The sequence below is a fragment of the Stegostoma tigrinum genome, chromosome 16, assembly GCF_030684315.1.
Source record: "Stegostoma tigrinum isolate sSteTig4 chromosome 16, sSteTig4.hap1, whole genome shotgun sequence".
Classification (NCBI taxonomy): Eukaryota; Metazoa; Chordata; class Chondrichthyes; order Orectolobiformes; family Stegostomatidae; genus Stegostoma; species Stegostoma tigrinum.
In genome coordinates, this window is record NC_081369.1 from 16,282,788 (window position 1) to 16,304,592 (window position 21,805).

Consider the following 21,805-nt stretch of genomic DNA (forward strand, 5'->3'; position numbering starts at 1 on the left):
GTTAGAGTAGCTGTGTCTCTGTGACGGTGCGGGTTAGAGTAGCTGTGTCTCTGTGACGGTGCGGGTTAGAGTAGCTGTGTCTCTGTGACGGTGCGGGTTAGAGTAGCTTTGTCTCTGTGACGGTGCGGGTTAGAGTAGCTGTGTCTCTGTGACGGTGTGGGTTAGAGTAGCTGTGTCTCTGTGACGGTGTGGGTTAGAGTAGCTGTGTCTCTGTGACGGTGTGGGTTAGAGTAGCTGTGTCTGTGTGACGGTGTGGGTTAGAGTAGCTGTGCCTCTCTGACGGTGTGGGTTAGAGTAGCTGTGTCTCTGTGACGGTGTGGGTTAGAGTAGCTGTGTCTGTGTGACGGTGCGGGTTAGAGTAGCTGTGTCTGTGTGACGGTGCGGGTTAGAGTAGCTGTGTCTGTGTGATGGTGTGGGTTAGAGTAGCTGTGTCTCTGTGACGGTGCGGGTTAGAGTAGCTGTGTCTGTGTGACGGTGCGGGTTAGAGTAGCTGTGTCTCTCTGACGGTGTGGGTTAGAGTAGCTGTGTCTCTGTGACGGTGTGGGTTAGAGTAGCTGTGTCTGTGTGACGGTGTGGGTTAGAGTAGCTGTGTCTCTGTGACGGTGCGGGTTAGAGTAGCTGTGTCTCTGTGACGGTGTGGGTTAGAGTAGCTGTGTCTGTGTGACGGTGTGGGTTAGAGTAGCTGTGTCTGTGTGACGGTGTAGGTTAGAGTAGCTGTGTCTGTGTGCCGGTGTGGGTTAGAGTCGCTGTGTCTCTGTGACGGTGTGGGTTAGAGTAGCAATGTCTGTGTGACGGTGTGGGTTAGAGTAGCTGTGTCTCTGTGACGGTGCGGGTTAGAGTAGCTGTGTCTGTGTGACGGTGCGGGTTAGAGTAGCTGTGTCTCTCTGACGGTGCGGGTTAGAGTAGCTGTGTCTGTGTGACGGTGCGGGTTAGAGTAGCTGCGTCTGTCTGACGGTGTGGGTTAGAGTAGCTGTGTCTGTGCGACGGTGTGGGTTAGAGTAGCTGTGTCTCTGTGACGATGCGGGTTAGAGTAGCTGCGTCTGTCTGACGGTGTGGGTTAGAATAGCTGTGTCTGTGTGACAGTGCGGGTTAGAGTAGCTGTGTCTGTGTGACGGTGCGGGTTAGAGTAGCTGTGTCTGTGTGACGGTGTGGGTTAGAGTAGCTGTGTCTGTGTGACGGTGCGGGTTAGAGTAGCTGTGTCTCTGTGTGACGGTGCGGGTTAGAGTAGCTGTGTCTCTGTGACGGTGTGGGTTAGAGTAGCTGTGTCTGTGTGACGGTGCGGGTTAGAGTAGCTGTGTCTCTGTGTGACGGTGCGGGTTAGAGTAGCTGTGTCTCTGTGACGGTGCGGGTTAGAGTAGCTGTGTCTCTGTGACGGTGTGGGTTAGAGGAGCTGTGTCTGTGTGACGGTGCGGGTTAGAGTAGCTGTGTCTCTGTGACGGTGCGGGTTAGAGTAGCTGTGTCTGTGTGACGGTGCGGGTTAGAGTAGCTGTGTCTCTCTGACGGTGTTGGTTAGAGTAGCTGTGTCTGTGTGACGGTGTGGGTTAGAGTAGCTGTGTCTGTGTGACGGTGTGGGTTAGAGTAGCTGTGTCTCTGTGATGGTGTGGGTTAGAGTAGCTGTGTCTCTGTGACGGTGTGGGTTAGAGTAGCTGTGTCTGTGTGACGGTGTGGGTTAGAGTAGCTGTGTCTCTGTGATGGTGTGGGTTAGAGTAGCTGTGTCTCTGTGACGGTGTGGGTTAGAGTAGCTGTGTCTCTGTGACGGTGCGGGTTAGAGTAGCTGTGTCTCTGTGACGGTGCGGGTTAGAGTAGCTGTGTCTCTGTGACGGTGCGGGTTAGAGTAGCTGTGTCTGTGTGACGGTGCGGGTTAGAGTAGCTGTGTCTCTCTGACGGTGCGGGTGAGAGTAGCTGTGTCTCTGTGACGGTGTGGGTTAGAGTAGCTGTGTCTGTGTGACGGTGCGGGTTAGAGTAGCTGTGTCTCTGTGACGGTGCGGGTTAGAGTAGCTGTGTCTGTGTGACGGTGCGGCTTAGAGTAGCTGCGTCTGTCTGACGGTGTGGGTTAGAGTAGCTGTGTCTGTGTGACGGTGCGGGTTAGAGTAGCTGTGTCTGTGTGACGGTGCGGGTTAGAGTAGCTGTGTCTCTGTGACGGTGCGGGTTAGAGTAGCTGTGTCTCTGTGACGGTGCGGGTTAGAGTAGCTGTGTCTGTGTGACGGTGCGGGTTAGAGTAGCTGCGTCTGTCTGACGGTGTGGGTTAGAATAGCTGTGTCTGTGTGACGGTGCGGGTTAGAGTAGCTGTGTCTGTGTGACGGTGTGGGTTAGAATAGCTGTGTCTCTGTGACGGTGCGGGTTAGAGTAGCTGTGTCTCTGTGACGGTGCGGGTTAGAGTAGCTGTGTCTCTGTGACGGTGTGTGTTAGAGTAGCTGTGTCTCTGTGACGGTGCGGGTTAGAGTAGCTGTGTCTCTGTGACGGTGTGTGTTAGAGTAGCTGTGTCTGTGTGACGGTGTGGGTTAGAGCAGCTGTGTCTGTGTGACGGTGTGTGTTAGAGTAGCTGTGTCTGTGTGACGGTGTGTGTTAGAGTAGCTGTGTCTCTGTGACGGTGTGGGTTAGAGTAGCTGTGTCTCTGTGACGGTGTAGGTTAGAGTAGCTGTGTCTCTCTGACGGTGTGGGTTAGAGTAGCTGTGTCTCTGTGACGGTGTGGGTTAGAGTAGCTGTGTCTGTGTGACGGTGCGGGTTAGAGTAGCTGTGTCTGTGTGACGGTGCGGGTTAGAGTAGCTGTGTCTGTGTGACGGTGTGGGTTAGAGTAGCTGTGTCTCTGTGACGGTGCGGGTTAGAGTAGCTGTGTCTGTGTGACGGTGCGGGTTAGAGTAGCTGTGTCTCTGTGTGACGGTGTGGGTTAGAGTAGCTGTGTCTCTGTGACGGTGTGGGTTAGAGTAGCTGTGTCTGTGTGACGGTGTGGGTTAGAGTAGCTGTGTCTGTGTGACGGTGCGGGTTAGAGTAGCTGTGTCTGTGTGACGGTGCGGGTTAGAGTAGCAGTGTCTCTGTGACGGTGTGGGTTAGAGTAGCTGTGTCTGTGTGACGGTGTGGGTTAGAGTAGCTGTGTCTGTGTGACGGTGTGGGTTAGAGTAGCTGTGTCTGTGTGACGGTGCGGGTTAGAGTAGCTGTGTCTGTGTGACGGTGCGGGTTAGAGTAGCTGTGTCTCTGTGACGGTATGGTTTAGAGTAGCTGTGTCTGTGTGACGGTGCGGGTTAGAGTAGCTGTGTCTGTGTGACGGTGCGGGTTAGAGTAGCTGTGTCTCTGTGACGGTGTGGGTTAGAGTAGCTGTGTCTGTGTGACGGTGTGTGTTAGAGTAGCTGTGTCTCTGTGACGGTGCGGGTTAGAGTAGCTGTGTCTGTGTGACGGTGCGGGTTCGAGTAGCTGTGTCTCTGTGTCGGTGTGGGTTAGAGTAGCTGTGTCTGTGTGACGGTGTGTGTTAGAGTAGCTGTGTCTCTGTGACGGTGTGGGTTAGAGTAGCTGTGTCTCTATGACGGTGTAGGTTAGAGTAGCTGTGTCTCTATGACGGTGTGGGTTAGAGTAGCTGTGTCTCTGTGACGGTGTGGGTTAGAGTAGCTGTGTCTGTGTGACGGTGCGGGTTAGAGTAGCTGTGTCTGTGTGACGGTGCGGGTTAGAGTAGCTGTGTCTGTGTGACGGTGTGGGTTAGAGTAGCTGTGTCTCTGTGACGGTGCGGGTTAGAGTAGCTGTGTCTGTGTGACGGTGCGGGTTAGAGTAGCTGTGTCTCTGTGTGACGGTGTGGGTTAGAGTAGCTGTGTCTCTGTGACGGTGTGGGTTAGAGTAGCTGTGTCTGTGTGACGGTGTGGGTTAGAGTAGCTGTGTCTGTGTGACGGTGCGGGTTAGAGTAGCTGTGTCTCTGTGACGGTGTGGGTTAGAGTAGCTGTGTCTGTGTGACGGTGTGGGTTAGAGTAGCTGTGTCTCTGTGACGGTGTGGGTTAGAGTAGCTGTGTCTGTGTGACGGTGTGGGTTAGAATAGCTGTGTCTCTGTGACGGTGCGGGTTAGAGTAGCTGTGTCTGTGTGACGGTGCGGGTTAGAGTAGCTATGTCTCTCTGACGGTGCGGGTTAGAGTAGCTGTGTCTGTGTGACGGTGCGGGTTAGAGTAGCTGCGTCTGTCTGACGGTGTGGGTTAGAGTAGCTGTGTCTGTGCGACGGTGTGGGTTAGAGTAGCTGTGTCTCTGTGACGGTGCGGGTTAGAGTAGCTGTGTCTCTGTGACGGTGTGGGTTAGAGTAGCTGTGTCTCTGTGACGGTGCGGGTTAGAGTAGCTGTGTCTCTGTGACGGTGCCGGTTAGAGTAGCTGTGTCTCTGTGACGGTGCGGGTTAGAGTAGCTGTGTCTGTGTGACGGTGTGTATTAGAGTAGCTGTGTCTGTGTGACGGTGTCGGTTAGAGTAGCTGTGTCTCGGTGACGGTGCGGGTTAGAGTAGCTGTGTCTGTGTGACGGTGCGGGTTAGAGTAACTGTGTCTGTGTGACGGTGTGTGTTAGAGTAGCTGTGTCTGTGTGACGGTGTGTGTTAGAGTAGCTGTGTCTGTGTGACGGTGCGGGTTAGAGTAGCTTTGTCTGTGTGACGGTGCGGGTTAGACTAGCTGTGTCTCTGTGACGGTGCGGGTTAGAGTAGCTGTGTCTCTGTGACGGTGCGGGTTACAGTAGCTGTGTCTGTGTGATGGTGTGGGTTAGAGTAGCTGTGTCTGTGTGACGGTGCGGGTTAGAGTAGCTGTGTCTGTGTGACGGTGCGGGTTAGAGTCGCTGTGTCTCTGTGACGGTGTGGGTTAGAGTAGCTGTGTCTGTGTGACGGTGTGGGTTAGAGTAGCTGTGTCTGTGTGACGGTGTGGGTTAGAGTAGCTGTGTCTGTGTGACGGTGCGGGTTAGAGTAGCTGTGTCTGTGTGACGGTGTGGGTTAGAGTAGCTGTGTCTGTGTGACGGTGTGGGTTAGAGTAGCTGTGTCTCTGTGACGGTGTGGGTTAGAGTAGCTGTGTCTGTGTGACGGTGCGGGTTAGAGTAGCTGTGTCTGTGTGACGGTGCGGGTTAGAGTAGCTGTGTCTGTGTGACGGTGCGGGTTAGAGTAGCTGTGTCTCTGTGACGGTGTGGGTTAGAGTAGCTGTGTTTGTGTGACGGTGTGGGTTAGAGTAGCTGTGTCTGTGTGACGGTGCGGGTTAGAGTAGCTGTGTCTCTGTGACGGTGTGGGTTAGAGTAGCTGTGTCTGTGTGACGGTGTGGGTTAGAGTAGCTGTGTCTCTGTGACGGTGTGGGTTAGAGTAGCTGTGTCTCTGTGACGGTGCGGGTTAGAGTAGCTGTGTCTCTGTGACGGTGCGGGTTAGAGTAGCAGTGTCTCTGTGACGGTGTGGGTTAGTGTAGCTGTGTCTCTGTGACGGTGCGGGTTAGAGTAGCTGTGTCTCGGTGATGGTGCGTGTTAGAGTAGCTGTGTCTGTGTGACGGTGCGGGTTAGAGTAGCTGTGTCTCTGTGACGGTGTGCGTTAGAGTAGCTGTGTCTGTGTGACGGTGTGGGTTAGAGTAGCTGTGTCTGTGTGACGGTGCGGGTTAGAGTAGCAGTGTCTCTGTGACGGTGTGGGTTAGAGTAGCTGTGTCTGTGTGACGGTGTGGGTTAGAGTAGCTGTGTCTGTGTGACGGTGTGGGTTAGAGTAGCTGTGTCTGTGTGACGGTGCGGGTTAGAGTAGCTGTGTCTCTGTGACGGTATGGGTTAGAGTAGCTGTGTCTGTGTGACGGTGCGGGTTAGAGTAGCTGTGTCTGTGTGACGGTGCGGGTTAGAGTAGCTGTGTCTCTGTGACGGTGCGGGTTAGAGTAGCTGTGTCTGTGTGACGGTGCGGGTTCGAGTAGCTGTGTCTCTGTGACGGTGCGGGTTAGAGTAGCTGTGTCTGTGTGACGGTGTGGGTTCGAGTATCTGTGTCTCTGTGACGGTGCGGGTTAGAGTAGCTGTGTCTGTGTGACGGTGTGGGTTAGAGTAGCTGTGTCTGTGTGACGGTGTGGGTTAGAGTAGCTGTGTCTCTGTGACGGTGTGGGTTAGAGTAGCTGTGTCTGTGTGACGGTGCGGGTTAGAGTAGCTGTGTCTCTGTGACGGTGTGGGTTACAGTAGCTGTGTCTGTGTGACGGTGCGGGTTAGAGTAGCTGTGTCTGTGTGACGGTGCGGGTTAGAGTAGCTGTGTCTGTGTGACGGTGCGGGTTAGAGTAGCTGTGTCTGTGTGACGGTGCGGGTTAGAGTAGCTGTGTCTCTGTGACGGTGCGGGTTCGAGTAGCTGTGTCTGTGTGACCGTGTGGGTTAGAGTAGCTGTGTCTGTGTGACGGTGTGGGTTAGAGTAGCTGTGTCTGTGTGACGGTGCGGGTTAGAGTAGCTGTGTCTCTGTGACGGTGTGGGTTAGAGTAGCTTTGTCTGTGTGACGGTGTGGGTTAGAGTAGCTGTGTCTCTGTGACGGTGTGGGTTAGAGTAGCTGTGTCTCTGTGACGGTGTGGGTTAGTGTAGCTGTGTCTCTGTGACGGTGCGGGTTAGAGTAGCTGTGTCTCGGTGATGGTGCGTGTTAGAGTAGCTGTGTCTGTGTGACGGTGCGGGTTAGAGTAGCTGTGTCTCTGTGACGGTGTGGGTTAGAGTAGCTGTGTCTCTGTGACGGTGCGGGTTAGAGTAGCTGTGTCTGTGTGACGGTGTGGGTTAGAGTAGCTGTGTCTGTGTGACGGTGTGGGTTAGAGTAGCTGTGTCTGTGTGACGGTGCGGGTTAGAGTAGCAGTGTCTCTGTGACGGTGTGGGTTAGAGTAGCTGTGTCTGTGTGACGGTGTGGGTTAGAGTAGCTGTGTCTGTGTGACGGTGTGGGTTAGAGTAGCTGTGTCTGTGTGACGGTGCGGGTTAGAGTAGCTGTGTCTGTGTGACGGTGCGGGTTAGAGTAGCTGTGTCTCTGTGACGGTATGGTTTAGAGTAGCTGTGTCTGTGTGACGGTGCGGGTTAGAGTAGCTGTGTCTGTGTGACGGTGCGGGTTAGAGTAGCTGTGTCTCTGTGACGGTGTGGGTTAGAGTAGCTGTGTCTGTGTGACGGTGTGTGTTAGAGTAGCTGTGTCTCTGTGACGGTGCGGGTTAGAGTAGCTGTGTCTGTGTGACGGTGCGGGTTCGAGTAGCTGTGTCTCTGTGACGGTGTGGGTTAGAGTAGCTGTGTCTGTGTGACGGTGTGTGTTAGAGTAGCTGTGTCTCTGTGACGGTGTGGGTTAGAGTAGCTGTGTCTCTGTGACGGTGTAGGTTAGAGTAGCTGTGTCTCTCTGACGGTGTGGGTTAGAGTAGCTGTGTCTCTGTGACGGTGCGGGTTAGAGTAGCTGTGTCTGTGTGACTGTGCGGGTTAGAGTAGCTGTGTCTGTGTGATGGTGCGGGTTAGTGTAGCTGTGTCTGTGTGACGGTGTGGGTTAGAGTAGCTGTGTCTGTGTGACGGTGCGGGTTAGAGTAGCTGTGTCTGTGTGACGGTGTGGGTTAGAGTAGCTGTGTCTCTGTGACGGTGCGGGTTAGAGTAGCTGTGTCTGTGTGACGGTGCGGGTTAGAGTAGCTGTGTCTCTGTGACGGTGCGGGTTAGAGTAGCTGTGTCTGTGTGACGGTGCGGGTTAGAGTAGCTGTGTCTGTGTGACGGTGCGGGTTAGAGTAGCTGTGTCTGTGTGACGGTGTGGGTTAGAGTAGCTGAGTCTGTGTGACGGTGCGGGTTAGAGTAGCTGTGTCTGTGTGACGGTGCGGGTTAGAGTAGCTATGTCTCTCTGACGGTGCGGGTTAGAGTAGCTGTGTCTGTGTGACGGTGCGGGTTAGAGTAGCTGCGTCTGTCTGACGGTGTGGGTTAGAGTAGCTGTGTCTGTGCGACGGTGTGGGTTAGAGTAGCTGTGTCTCTGTGACGGTGCGGGTTAGAGTAGCTGTGTCTGTGTGACGGTGTGGGTTAGAGTAGCTGAGTCTGTGTGACGGTGCGGGTTAGAGTAGCTGTGTCTGTGTGACGGTGCGGGTTAGAGTAGCTATGTCTCTCTGACGGTGCGGGTTAGAGTAGCTGTGTCTGTGTGACGGTGCGGGTTAGAGTAGCTGCGTCTGTCTGACGGTGTGGGTTAGAGTAGCTGTGTCTGTGCGACGGTGTGGGTTAGAGTAGCTGTGTCTCTGTGACGGTGCCGGTTAGAGTAGCTGTGTCTCTGTGACGGTGCGGGTTAGAGTAGCTGTGTCTCTGTGACGGTGTGGGTTAGAGTAGCTGTGTCTGTGTGACGGTGTGGGTTAGAGTAGCTGTGTCTGTGTGACGGTGCGGGTTAGAGTAGCTGTGTCTCTGTGACGGTGTGGGTTAGAGTAGCTGTGTCTGTGTGACGGTGTGGGTTAGAGTAGCTGTGTCTGTGTGACGGTGTGGGTTAGAGTAGCTGTGTCTCTGTGACGGTGTGGGTTAGAGTAGCTGTTTCTGTGTGACGGTGTGGGTGAGAGTAGCTGTGTCTCTGTGACGGTGCGGGTTAGAGTAGCTGTGTCTGTGTGACGGTGCGGGTTAGAGTCGCTGTGTCTGTGTGACGGTGCGGGTTAGAGTAGCTGTGTCTGTGTGACGGTGCGGGTTAGAGTAGCTGTGTCTGTGTGACGGTGCGGGTTAGAGTAGCTGTGTCTGTGTGACGGTGTGGGTTAGAGTAGCTGTGTCTGTGTGACGGTGTGGGTTAGAGTAGCTGTGTCTCTGTGACGGTGCGGGTTAGAGTAGCTGTGTCTATGTGACGGTGTGGGTTAGAGTAGCTGTGTCTGTGTGACGGTGTGGGTTAGAGTAGCTGTGTCTGTGTGACGGTGCGGGTTAGAGTAGCTGTGTCTCTGTGACGGTGTGGGTTAGAGTAGCTGTGTCTCTGTGACGGTGTGGGTTAGAGTAGCTGTGTCTGTGTGACCGTGTGGGTTAGAGTAGCTGTGTCTGTGTGACGGTGTGTGTTAGAGTAGCTGTGTCTCTGTGACGGTGTGGGTTAGAGTAGCTGTGTCTGTGTGACGGTGCGGGTTAGAGTAGCTGTGTCTGTGTGACGGTGCGGGTTAGAGTAGCTGTGTCTCTGTGACGGTGTGGGTTAGAGTAGCTGTGTCTGTGTGACGGTGCGGGTTAGAGTAGCTGTGTCTCTGTGACGGTGTGTGTTAGAGTAGCTGTGTCTGTGTGACGGTGTGGGTTAGAGTAGCTGTGTCTGTGTAACGGTGCGGGTTAGAGTAGCTGTGTCTCTGTGACGGTGCGGGTTAGAGTAGCTGTGTCTGTGTGACGGTGTGGGTTAGAGTAGCTGTGTCTCTGTGACGGTGCGGGTTAGAGTAGCTGTGTCTCTGTGACGGTGTGGGTTAGAGTAGCTGTGTCTGTGTGACGGTGTGGGTTAGAGTAGCTGTGTCTCTGTGACGGTGCGGGTTAGAGTAGCTGTGTCTCTGTGTGACGGTGCGGGTTAGAGTAGCTGTGTCTCTGTGACGGTGTGGGTTAGAGTAGCTGTGTCTGTGTGACGGTGCGGGTTAGAGTAGCTGTGTCTGTGTGACGGTGTGGGTTAGAGTAGCTGTGTCTCTGTGACGGTGCGGGTTAGAGTAGCTGTGTCTCTGTGACGGTGTGGGTTAGAGTAGCTGTGTCTGTGTGACGGTGTGGGTTAGAGTAGCTGTGTCTCTGTGACGGCGCGGGTTAGAGTAGCTGTGTCTCTGTGTGACGGCGCGGGTTAGAGTAGCTGTGTCTCTGTGACGGTGTGGGTTAGAGTAGCTGTGTCTGTGTGACGGTGCGGGTTAGAGTAGCTGTGTCTGTGTGACTGTGCGGGTTAGAGTAGCTGTGTCTGTGTGACGGTGCGGGTTAGAGTAGCTGTGTCTGTGTGACGGTGCGGGTTAGAGTAGCTTTGTCTGTGTGACGGTGTGGGTTAGAGTAGCTGTGTCTGTGTGACGGTGTGGGTTAGAGTAGCTGTGTCTCTGTGACGGTGTGTGTTAGAGTAGCTGTGTCTGTGTGACGGTGTGGGTTAGAGTAGCTGTGTCTCTGTGATGGTGCGGGTTAGAGTAGCTGTGTCTCTGTGACGGTGCGGGTTAGAGTAGCTGTGTCTGTGTGACTGTGCGGGTTAGAGTAGCTGTGTCTGTGTGATGGTGCGGGTTAGAGTAGCTGTGTCTGTGTGACGGTGTGGGTTAGAGTAGCTGTGTCTGTGTGACGGTGCGGGTTAGAGTAGCTGTGTCTGTGTGACGGTGTGGGTTAGAGTAGCTGTGTCTCTGTGACGGTGCGGGTTAGAGTAGCTGTGTCTGTGTGACGGTGCGGGTTAGAGTAGCTGTGTCTCTGTGACGGTGCGGGTTAGAGTAGCTGTGTCTGTGTGACGGTGCGGGTTAGAGTAGCTGTGTCTGTGTGACGGTGCGGGTTAGAGTAGCTGTGTCTGTGTGACGGTGTGGGTTAGAGTAGCTGAGTCTGTGTGACGGTGCGGGTTAGAGTAGCTGTGTCTGTGTGACGGTGCGGGTTAGAGTAGCTATGTCTCTCTGACGGTGCGGGTTAGAGTAGCTGTGTCTGTGTGACGGTGCGGGTTAGAGTAGCTGCGTCTGTCTGACGGTGTGGGTTAGAGTAGCTGTGTCTGTGCGACGGTGTGGGTTAGAGTAGCTGTGTCTCTGTGACGGTGCGGGTTAGAGTAGCTGTGTCTGTGTGACGGTGTGGGTTAGAGTAGCTGAGTCTGTGTGACGGTGCGGGTTAGAGTAGCTGTGTCTGTGTGACGGTGCGGGTTAGAGTAGCTATGTCTCTCTGACGGTGCGGGTTAGAGTAGCTGTGTCTGTGTGACGGTGCGGGTTAGAGTAGCTGCGTCTGTCTGACGGTGTGGGTTAGAGTAGCTGTGTCTGTGCGACGGTGTGGGTTAGAGTAGCTGTGTCTCTGTGACGGTGCGGGTTAGAGTAGCTGTGTCTCTGTGACGGTGCCGGTTAGAGTAGCTGTGTCTCTGTGACGGTGCGGGTTAGAGTAGCTGTGTCTCTGTGACGGTGTGGGTTAGAGTAGCTGTGTCTGTGTGACGGTGTGGGTTAGAGTAGCTGTGTCTGTGTGACGGTGCGGGTTAGAGTAGCTGTGTCTCTGTGACGGTGTGGGTTAGAGTAGCTGTGTCTGTGTGACGGTGTGGGTTAGAGTAGCTGTGTCTGTGTGACGGTGTGGGTTAGAGTAGCTGTGTCTCTGTGACGGTGTGGGTTAGAGTAGCTGTTTCTGTGTGACGGTGTGGCTTAGAGTAGCTGTGTCTCTGTGACGGTGCGGGTTAGAGTAGCTGTGTCTGTGTGACGGTGCGGGTTAGAGTCGCTGTGTCTGTGTGACGGTGCGGGTTAGAGTAGCTGTGTCTGTGTGACGGTGCGGGTTTGAGTAGCTGTGTCTGTGTGACGGTGCGGGTTAGAGTAGCTGTGTCTGTGTGACGGTGTGGGTTAGAGTAGCTGTGTCTGTGTGACGGTGTGGGTTAGAGTAGCTGTGTCTCTGTGACGGTGCGGGTTAGAGTAGCTGTGTCTATGTGACGGTGTGGGTTAGAGTAGCTGTGTCTGTGTGACGGTGTGGGTTAGAGTAGCTGTGTCTGTGTGACGGTGCGGGTTAGAGTAGCTGTGTCTCTGTGACGGTGTGGGTTAGAGTAGCTGTGTCTCTGTGACGGTGTGGGTTAGAGTAGCTGTGTCTGTGTGACCGTGTGGGTTAGAGTAGCTGTGTCTGTGTGACGGTGTGTGTTAGAGTAGCTGTGTCTCTGTGACGGTGTGGGTTAGAGTAGCTGTGTCTGTGTGACGGTGCGGGTTAGAGTAGCTGTGTCTGTGTGACGGTGCGGGTTAGAGTAGCTGTGTCTGTGTGACGGTGCGGGTTAGAGTAGCTGTGTCTCTGTGACGGTGTGGGTTAGAGTAGCTGTGTCTGTGTGACGGTGCGGGTTAGAGTAGCTGTGTCTCTGTGACGGTGTGTGTTAGAGTAGCTGTGTCTGTGTGACGGTGTGGGTTAGAGTAGCTGTGTCTGTGTAACGGTGCGGGTTAGAGTAGCTGTGTCTCTGTGACGGTGCGGGTTAGAGTAGCTGTGTCTGTGTGACGGTGTGGGTTAGAGTAGCTGTGTCTCTGTGACGGTGCGGGTTAGAGTAGCTGTGTCTCTGTGACGGTGTGGGTTAGAGTAGCTGTGTCTGTGTGACGGTGTGGGTTAGAGTAGCTGTGTCTCTGTGACGGTGCGGGTTAGAGTAGCTGTGTCTCTGTGTGACGGTGCGGGTTAGAGTAGCTGTGTCTCTGTGACGGTGTGGGTTAGAGTAGCTGTGTCTGTGTGACGGTGCGGGTTAGAGTAGCTGTGTCTGTGTGACGGTGTGGGTTAGAGTAGCTGTGTCTCTGTGACGGTGCGGGTTAGAGTAGCTGTGTCTCTGTGACGGTGTGGGTTAGAGTAGCTGTGTCTGTGTGACGGTGTGGGTTAGAGTAGCTGTGTCTCTGTGACGGTGCGGGTTAGAGTAGCTGTGTTTCTGTGTGACGGTGCGGGTTAGAGTAGCTGTGTCTCTGTGACGGTGTGGGTTAGAGTAGCTGTGTCTGTGTGACGGTGCGGGTTAGAGTAGCTGTGTCTGTGTGACTGTGCGGGTTAGAGTAGCTGTGTCTGTGTGACGGTGCGGGTTAGAGTAGCTGTGTCTGTGTGACGGTGCGGGTTAGAGTAGCTTTGTCTGTGTGACGGTGTGGGTTAGAGTAGCTGTGTCTGTGTGACGGTGTGGGTTAGAGTAGCTGTGTCTCTGTGACGGTGTGTGTTAGAGTAGCTGTGTCTGTGTGACGGTGTGGGTTAGAGTAGCTGTGTCTCTGTGATGGTGCGGGTTAGAGTAGCTGTGTCTCTGTGACGGTGCGGGTTAGAGTAGCTGTGTCTGTGTGACTGTGCGGGTTAGAGTAGCTGTGTCTGTGTGATGGTGCGGGTTAGAGTAGCTGTGTCTGTGTGACGGTGTGGGTTAGAGTAGCTGTGTCTGTGTGACGGTGCGGGTTAGAGTAGCTGTGTCTGTGTGACGGTGTGGGTTAGAGTAGCTGTGTCTCTGTGACGGTGCGGGTTAGAGTAGCTGTGTCTGTGTGACGGTGCGGGTTAGAGTAGCTGTGTCTCTGTGACGGTGCGGGTTAGAGTAGCTGTGTCTGTGTGACGGTGCGGGTTAGAGTAGCTGTGTCTGTGTGACGGTGCGGGTTAGAGTAGCTGTGTCTGTGTGACGGTGTGGGTTAGAGTAGCTGAGTCTGTGTGACGGTGCGGGTTAGAGTAGCTGTGTCTGTGTGACGGTGCGGGTTAGAGTAGCTATGTCTCTCTGACGGTGCGGGTTAGAGTAGCTGTGTCTGTGTGACGGTGCGGGTTAGAGTAGCTGCGTCTGTCTGACGGTGTGGGTTAGAGTAGCTGTGTCTGTGCGACGGTGTGGGTTAGAGTAGCTGTGTCTCTGTGACGGTGCGGGTTAGAGTAGCTGTGTCTGTGTGACGGTGTGGGTTAGAGTAGCTGAGTCTGTGTGACGGTGCGGGTTAGAGTAGCTGTGTCTGTGTGACGGTGCGGGTTAGAGTAGCTATGTCTCTCTGACGGTGCGGGTTAGAGTAGCTGTGTCTGTGTGACGGTGCGGGTTAGAGTAGCTGCGTCTGTCTGACGGTGTGGGTTAGAGTAGCTGTGTCTGTGCGACGGTGTGGGTTAGAGTAGCTGTGTCTCTGTGACGGTGCGGGTTAGAGTAGCTGTGTCTCTGTAACGGTGCCGGTTAGAGTAACTGTGTCTCTGTGACGGTGCGGGTTAGAGTAGCTGTGTCTCTGTGACGGTGTGGGTTAGAGTAGCTGTGTCTGTGTGACGGTGTGGGTTAGAGTAGCTGTGTCTGTGTGACGGTGCGGGTTAGAGTAGCTGTGTCTCTGTGACGGTGTGGGTTAGAGTAGCTGTGTCTTTGTGACGGTGTGGGTTAGAGTAGCTGTGTCTGTGTGACGGTGTGGGTTAGAGTAGCAGTGTCTCTGTGACGGTGTGGGTTAGAGTAGCTGTTTCTGTGTGACGGTGTGGGTTAGAGTAGCTGTGTCTCTGTGACGGTGCGGGTTAGAGTAGCTGTGTCTGTGTGACGGTGCGGGTTAGAGTCGCTGTGTCTGTGTGACGGTGCGGGTTAGAGTAGCTGTGTCTGTGTGACGGTGCGGGTTAGAGTAGCTGTGTCTGTGTGACGGTGCGGGTTAGAGTAGCTGTGTCTGTGTGACGGTGTGGGTTAGAGTAGCTGTGTCTGTGTGACGGTGTGGGTTAGAGTAGCTGTGTCTCTGTGACGGTGCGGGTTAGAGTAGCTGTGTCTATGTGACGGTGTGGGTTAGAGTAGCTGTGTCTGTGTGACGGTGTGGGTTAGAGTAGCTGTGTCTGTGTGACGGTGCGGGTTAGAGTAGCTGTGTCTCTGTGACGGTGTGGGTTAGAGTAGCTGTGTCTCTGTGACGGTGTGGGTTAGAGTAGCTGTGTCTGTGTGACCGTGTGGGTTAGAGTAGCTGTGTCTGTGTGACGGTGTGTGTTAGAGTAGCTGTGTCTCTGTGACGGTGTGGGTTAGAGTAGCTGTGTCTGTGTGACGGTGCGGGTTAGAGTAGCTGTGTCTGTGTGACGGTGCGGGTTAGAGTAGCTGTGTCTGTGTGACGGTGCGGGTTAGAGTAGCTGTGTCTCTGTGACGGTGTGGGTTAGAGTAGCTGTGTCTGTGTGACGGTGCGGGTTAGAGTAGCTGTGTCTCTGTGACGGTGTGTGTTAGAGTAGCTGTGTCTGTGTGACGGTGTGGGTTAGAGTAGCTGTGTCTGTGTGACGGTGCGGGTTAGAGTAGCTGTGTCTCTGTGACGGTGCGGGTTAGAGTAGCTGTGTCTGTGTGACGGTGTGGGTTAGAGTAGCTGTGTCTCTGTGACGGTGCGGGTTAGAGTAGCTGTGTCTCTGTGACGGTGTGGGTTAGAGTAGCTGTGTCTGTGTGACGGTGTGGGTTAGAGTAGCTGTGTCTCTGTGACGGTGCGGTTTAGAGTAGCTGTGTCTCTGTGTGACGGTGCGGGTTAGAGTAGCTGTGTCTCTGTGACGGTGTGGGTTAGAGTAGCTGTGTCTGTGTGACGGTGCGGGTTAGAGTAGCTGTGTCTGTGTGACGGTGTGGGTTAGAGTAGCTGTGTCTCTGTGACGGTGCGGGTTAGAGTAGCTGTGTCTCTGTGACGGTGTGGGTTAGAGTAGCTGTGTCTGTGTGACGGTGTGGGTTAGAGTAGCTGTGTCTCTGTGACGGTGCGGGTTAGAGTAGCTGTGTCTCTGTGTGACGGTGCGGGTTAGAGTAGCTGTGTCTCTGTGACGGTGTGGGTTAGAGTAGCTGTGTCTGTGTGACGGTGCGGGTTAGAGTAGCTGTGTCTGTGTGACTGTGCGGGTTAGAGTAGCTGTGTCTGTGTGACGGTGCGGGTTAGAGTAGCTGTGTCTGTGTGACGGTGCGGGTTAGAGTAGCTTTGTCTGTGTGACGGTGTGTGTTAGAGTAGCTGTGTCTCTGTGACGGTGCGGGTTAGAGTAGCTTTGTCTGTGTGACGGTGTGGGTTAGAGTAGCTGTGTCTGTGTGACGGTGTGGGTTAGAGTAGCTGTGTCTCTGTGACGGTGTGTGTTAGAGTAGCTGTGTCTGTGTGACGGTGCGGGTTAGAGTAGCTGTGTCTCTGTGATGGTGCGGGTTAGAGTAGCTGTGTCTGTGTGACGGTGTGGGTTAGAGTAGCTTTGTCTGTGTGACGGTGTGGGTTAGAGTAGCTGTGTCTCTGTGACGGTGCGGGTTAGAGTAGCTGTGTCTCTGTGACGGTGCGGGTTAGAGTAGCTGTGTCTGTTTGACGGTGTGGGTTAGAGTAGCTGTGTCTCTGTGATGGTGCGGGTTAGAGTAGCTGTGTCTCTGTGACGGTGTGGGTTAGAGTAGCTGTGTCTCTGTGACGGTGCGGGTTAGACTAGCTGTGTCTCTGTGACGGTGCGGGTTAGAGTAGCTGTGTCTCTGTGACGGTGCGGGTTACAGTAGCTGTGTCTGTGTGACGGTGTGGGTTAGAGTAGCTGTGTCTGTGTGACGGTGCGGGTTAGAGTAGCTGTGTCTGTGTGACGGTGCGGGTTAGAGTAGCTGTGTTTGTGTGACGGTGTGGGTTAGAGTAGCTGTGTCTGTGTGACGGTGTGGGTTAGAGTAGCTGTGTCTGTGTGACGGTGCGGTTTAGAGTAGCTGTGTCTCTGTGACGGTGTGGGTTAGAGTAGCTGTGTCTGTGTGACGGTGTGGGTTAGAGTAGCTGTGTCTCTGTGACGGTGTGGGTTAGAGTAGCTGTGTCTCTGTGACGGTGCGGGTTAGAGTAGCTGTGTCTCTGTGACGGTGCGGGTTAGAGTAGCAGTGTCTCTGTGACGGTGTGGGTTAGTGTAGCTGTGTCTCTGTGACGGTGCGGGTTAGAGTAGCTGTGTCTCGGTGATGGTGCGTGTTAGAGTAGCTGTGTCTGTGTGACGGTGTGTGTTAGAGTAGCTGTGTCTCTGTGACGGTGTGGGTTAGAGTAGCTGTGTCTGTGTGACGGTGCGGGTTAGAGTAGCTGTGTCTGTGTGACGGTGCGGGTTAGAGTAGCTGTGTCTGTGTGACGGTGCGGGTTAGAGTAGCTGTGTCTCTGTGACGGTGTGGGTTAGAGTAGCTGTGTCTGTGTGACGGTGCGGGTTAGAGTAGCTGTGTCTCTGTGACGGTGTGTGTTAGTGTAGCTGTGTCTGTTTGACGGTGTGGGTTAGAGTAGCTGTGTCTGTGTGACGGTGCGGGTTAGAGTAGCTGTGTCTCTGTGACGGTGCGGGTTAGAGTAGCTGTGTCTGTGTGACGGTGTGGGTTAGAGTAGCTGTGTCTGTGTGACGGTGCGGGTTAGAGTAGCTGTGTCTCTGTGACGGTGTGGGTTAGAGTAGCTGTGTCTCTGTGACGGTGTGGGTTAGAGTAGCTGTGTCTGTGTGACGGTGTGGGTTAGAGTAGCTGTGTCTCTGTGACGGTGCGGGTTAGAGTAGCAGTGTCTCTGTGACGGTGTGGGTTAGTGTAGCTGTGTCTCTGTGACGGTGCGGGTTAGAGTAGCTGTGTCTCTGTGACGGTGCGGGTTAGAGTAGCAGTGTCTGTGTGACGGTGTGGGTTAGAGTAGCTGTGTCTCTGTGACGGTGCGGGTTAGAGTAGCTGTGTCTCTGTGACGGTGAGGGTTAGAGTAGCTGTGTCTGTGTGACGGTGCGTGTTAGAGTAGCTGTGTCTGTGTGACGGTGTGCGTTAGAGTAGCTGTGTCTGTGTGACGGTGTGGGTTAGAGTAGCTGTGTCTGTGTGACGGTGCGGGTTAGAGTAGCAGTGTCTCTGTGACGGTGTGGGTTAGAGTAGCTGTGTCTGTGTGACGGTGTGGGTTAGAGTAGCTGTGTCTGTGTGACGGTGTGGGTTAGAGTAGCTGTGTCTGTGTGACGGTGCGGGTTAGAGTAGCTGTGTCTGTGTGACGGTGCGGGTTAGAGTAGCTGTGTCTCTGTGACGGTATGGGTTAGAGTAGCTGTGTCTGTGTGACGGTGCGGGTTAGAGTAGCTGTGTCTGTGTGACGGTGCGGGTTAGAGTAGCTGTGTCTCTGTGACGGTGTGGGTTAGAGTAGCTGTGTCTGTGTGACGGTGTGTGTTAGAGTAGCTGTGTCTCTGTGACGGTGTGGGTTAGAGTAGCTGTGTCTGTGTGACGGTGCGGGTTAGAGTAGCTGTGTCTGTGTGACGGTGCGGGTTAGAGTAGCTGTGTCTGTGTGACGGTGCGGGTTAGAGTAGCTGTGTTTGTGTGACGGTGCGGGTTAGACTAGCTGTGTCTCTGTGCCTGAGTTGTTTTCAGTAGCTGTTTCTCTTGAATTTCTCGAGGTCCTGCATCTTTTGGACAATCTGTCATTAAGCACTGCCATCTTCTGGCCATTCCCTCAGTTCCTTCAGATTGACTTTGTTCATGCGTTGGAGAAATGGTCCTGCTGTCACTGATAGGGTGACGTTTCAAGATAGTTTTGCTAAGGCCACCATGAAGAATCATGTGTGGTGTTGAATGAACAGCGGTCTGTTTCAGTGGTGTTTGAAACAAAATCTACCGTGCGATGTGAACTCAAGGGCCAGTTTTTCTCTATATATGTCTGTTTGAAATGTAATGATATCAAGTTTTTATTTTGACAATTGTTCTTGACGCCCTGAATTGAAGACAGCCTTTTCATTTCTTGAAGCTAAGCTCAAGTCCAAATTAGACGTGGGCTGGATATTATTCTGGCCCACCTTTCAGCATCTTTCTGTTGATCTTTAAAATTAACCCTCACAAACAGAGAAGCTATTCTCTTCCAGTTATTCCTGATGACGTTTTGTGATTATCTACTGGAAGCTGTGAGCCGGTGTCTTTGAATGTTATCTTGAAGTGTTCTTTATTTTTCTCACACTGCACTTCTATTTTCTATTTTAAATGAAACTGTGTGTTTCCAGTGTAAATAATGATAACGTAATTTTAGCCAATCCTACTCAATGGAGCATGCACATCTGCATTCACACATATATATAGAGGAAATGCATTTATATAGAAATATAAATACATGCATTTGTACAAATCAAAAGCAGTCCATTTGATCATTTTACATGAGCTTGATTCTGATAGAACTACCCGTTAGCAGAAACCCTCTTACATTTCTCTTACTCTTGTTTATTTCTTCTTTTTCTAAATAAATGAAGTGCTGCAGCAATCCATCCTGGGCAAGAGGTTGTGGTGAATGTCTCCTTCACACCAAGCAAGACAGGTTTGCGGAAACTGATGGTGGATTTTGACAGCAACAGGCTTCATGATGTCAAAGGTTGCGCCAGCATTATTGTCAGACGGGCTTAACAAACAGCCACTGGCATTATGTTCAGTATTTTAACCCATGGATGTATCAGCTAGGAATCTTACCCTTTTAATGCAATAGAACATTTGGTTGCTGTGTTTCATATGTTGATTGAAATTCCTGCCACTAGTACTTTAGCTATCCATCCTTTGACAATGAGAAATAGTGGGAACTGCCGATGCTGGAGTCTGAGATAACAAGGTGTCGAGCTGAATGTACACAGCAGGCCAGGTAGCATTAGAGGAGCAGGAAAGCTGACGTTTTGGGACCCGAAACATCAGCTTTCCTGCTCCTCTGATGCTGCCTGGCCTGCCGTGTTAATGCACTGACAATGTTGTATTAAGGCATCAGAGAGTGACCATGCTACAAGCATCTGATTATGTTTCTTAACACTAATAAAAAGCTTTAATGTAATGTGTAGCAAAACCAGACATTTAGCTTCCTTCTCACATTTGTCACATGATGATCTAGAAAGCAGTATAAAAGCAAAACACTGAGATTGCTGGAAATCTGAAATAAGAAGAAAAGCTGCACAATCTCAGTAGATCAGACAACATCTGAGGACAGAAGCAGGGTTAGAGTTTCCGATCAATGATCTTTCTTCAGAGTGTTGATGAAGAGTCATCAGCCAGAAATATTATCTCTGTTTCTCTCCATGTATGTTCCTTAACCTGTTGAGGTTTTCCAGCTTTTTTTGTCCTCATAGTGTATGTAATACAGGATGGTAGTTTTAGTGATAGGTAGAGAGTGGAAATCAACTTCAGATCATTTAAATTTAAACATGTTGTGGAGCACTGAAGTTTTGCTAGGTGTTGCCTTGAGTTTTTAGTTCATCTGGTGACAGGCTTGGATTTTCCTTCACATGTGAAAGCAATGCAAGCAAAGAATGAAGCGACTAAAAGTTAAAAAGATAATTAGGTTGTTCTTTATATAGAAATCCGTTTGTGTAGGAGATAGGGAAATGTAAAGCAATATTATGAAATTACCATGCCATTCTCTGTTACGGTCAGGATGTGTTTTTTTTCATTTGGAGGGATTTGTTTTGCTTTCTCTTGTAGCTGGGATGGATGAGGCTGTATGTTCTTGATGGGGTGACTGGGTGAGGAGTGGTCTACTGGCTCTGACACTGTCCACCACCAAGAGGAGATCAACAAAACCCTGTTGGGGCAAAGGAAAATGAGAGTGTTGTTACTTTATAATGATTGCTAGGACATGACTGTGACAAGAAACCTTCTGGACTGCTGAGTCGAGCAATTCCATCAGTTTTGCATCTTTTAACCAAGAATAGCTCTCTCTTCAAAGGTTTTATTTTTTCTCTCTCTGTACCCTGTGACAACCCCTTTTCACCACTGAGTTTTAATTCTGGCAGCTCATAGGTTGGGCTGTTGCCAGAGCAAAGATTTATTTGAAGTGGACAGGACTTTAGTTTCACTCCCAACTTACCAGCTGAATATTGTCTAGATATGATGGCACTCTACTCCCATCAGAAGTGTGTAATCCGATGGATATCAGCCCAGTGTTGCAAGAACTGAACACATGTCACAAACAAAAGTAGAAGTTTGCTGGAAAAGCTCAGCAGCTCTGGTAGCATCTGTGAAGAGAAAACCAGAGTTAACGTTTCTGAGGAAGGGCCACTGGACCCAAAACATTAACTCTGGCTTTCTCTTCACAGATGCTGCCAGAGTTGCTGAGCTTTTCCAGCAACTTCTGATTTGGGTCCTGATTTCCAGCATCTGCAGTTCTTTTGGTTTTTATCATAACTCTGCCTGCTGTATGGAATGGCTCTGAATCAGAACAAAGAATTCTGCTGTTGATTCAAGAACAACGTCAATATGAGAAGTTTCTGAAACATAATGGAACATAGAATATTCATAGGACATAAAGAGGACATTCGGGCTGTCTAGACTGTGCTGACTTTGCAAGAGCATCTTTGCCAGTTCCATCTCTCATCTTTTTCCTGTAGCCATGCAAATGTCTTCCTCTTATACTTTATGTATTAGTTTTGTTTCTCAATAGAATGGGCAGCTTCAATTGTTCAAGCGTGACTCAAATTTTACTGTCAAGTTTTGATTGTGAGCTGACTATTTCAATAAATGTGATTAATTCAAGCACCAAATGCTGTCTTATGATGAGTAGCATGAAGTTTGTGTGGTTCAATACTTCTATTTGGCAGGAAAAGCCTCTGCAGGGAAAACAATTCCACAAATACTATATCTAGATCCATAGATCAGGCAGCATGTAAGGGTGTTCTGCAAGTGGGCACCCATTCTGCACACCCTTCCCCAGTGTAGAGGCGATCACGTTGTGAGCAGCGGGTGCAGTAGACTAGTTTGACTGAAGGGCATCTAAGTCGCTACTTCACTTCAAAGGTTTGCCTGGGCCCTTAGATACTGAGGAGGGAGGAAGTAAATGGGCAGGTGTTACACCTTCCGCATTTGTAAGGGAAGCATCACAGCAGTGGGACTGTGAGGGGGTGCTGAGAGTGAATGAAGGGTGTCCCAGAGAAAACGGTCCCTGCACGAGGTGGAGAGGGGTGGGGAGGGGAATATGTGTCTGGTGGTGGAAGTGGTGGAAACGCCGTGGTATGATGCCTTTGGATGCGAATGTTGGTGGGATGGTAAGTGAGGACCACATTGCTGTTGTGAGAGGGAAGAGAGGGGGTGAGGACCAAAGTGATGTAGATGGGTCTGACACTCATCTTAGAGCATTGTTAACTACAGTAATAAGAGTCCTTAGTTGAAGTAGAAGGTGGACAATTCAGACCCCAAATCCCACACTTCCCCTTCCCCCATACAGAAAGTGGCATCATCAGAGCAGACAGAGATGGAGGAACTGAGTGAATGAGATGGAGTCCTTACACAAAGCAGGGTGTTAGGAAGTAAAGTCAAGGTAACTGTGCGAGTTGGTGGGCTTGTAGTGGATGTCGGTGGCCAGCCTATCCCTAGAAATGGAAACAGAGATATCAAGGAAGGGAAGGGAAGAGTCAGAAGTAGACCAGGTGAAAGTGAGGGTGGGGTGAAAATTGGACATGATATTATTAAACATTTCTAATTCCAGATGAGAGAGG

The 21,805-nt window shown here is 52.0% G+C and overlaps 1 protein-coding gene across 5 annotated transcripts in view; it reads left to right on the plus strand.

Annotated features, from left to right (window-relative positions):
• tgm2l (transglutaminase 2, like) overlaps window positions 1-18,991 on the plus strand; it is a 96,798-nt gene extending 77,807 nt beyond the window's left edge. For all 5 annotated transcript variants that reach the window (XM_048546793.2, XM_059651548.1, XM_059651547.1 and 2 more), the window contains one exon: window positions 18,590-18,991. In XM_048546793.2, coding sequence (XP_048402750.1) covers window positions 18,590-18,740 — 151 coding nt within the window. In that variant the 3' untranslated portion in view covers window positions 18,741-18,991. The remainder of the gene's footprint in view (window positions 1-18,589) is intronic.
• The last annotated feature ends 2,814 nt before the right edge of the window (window positions 18,992-21,805 follow it).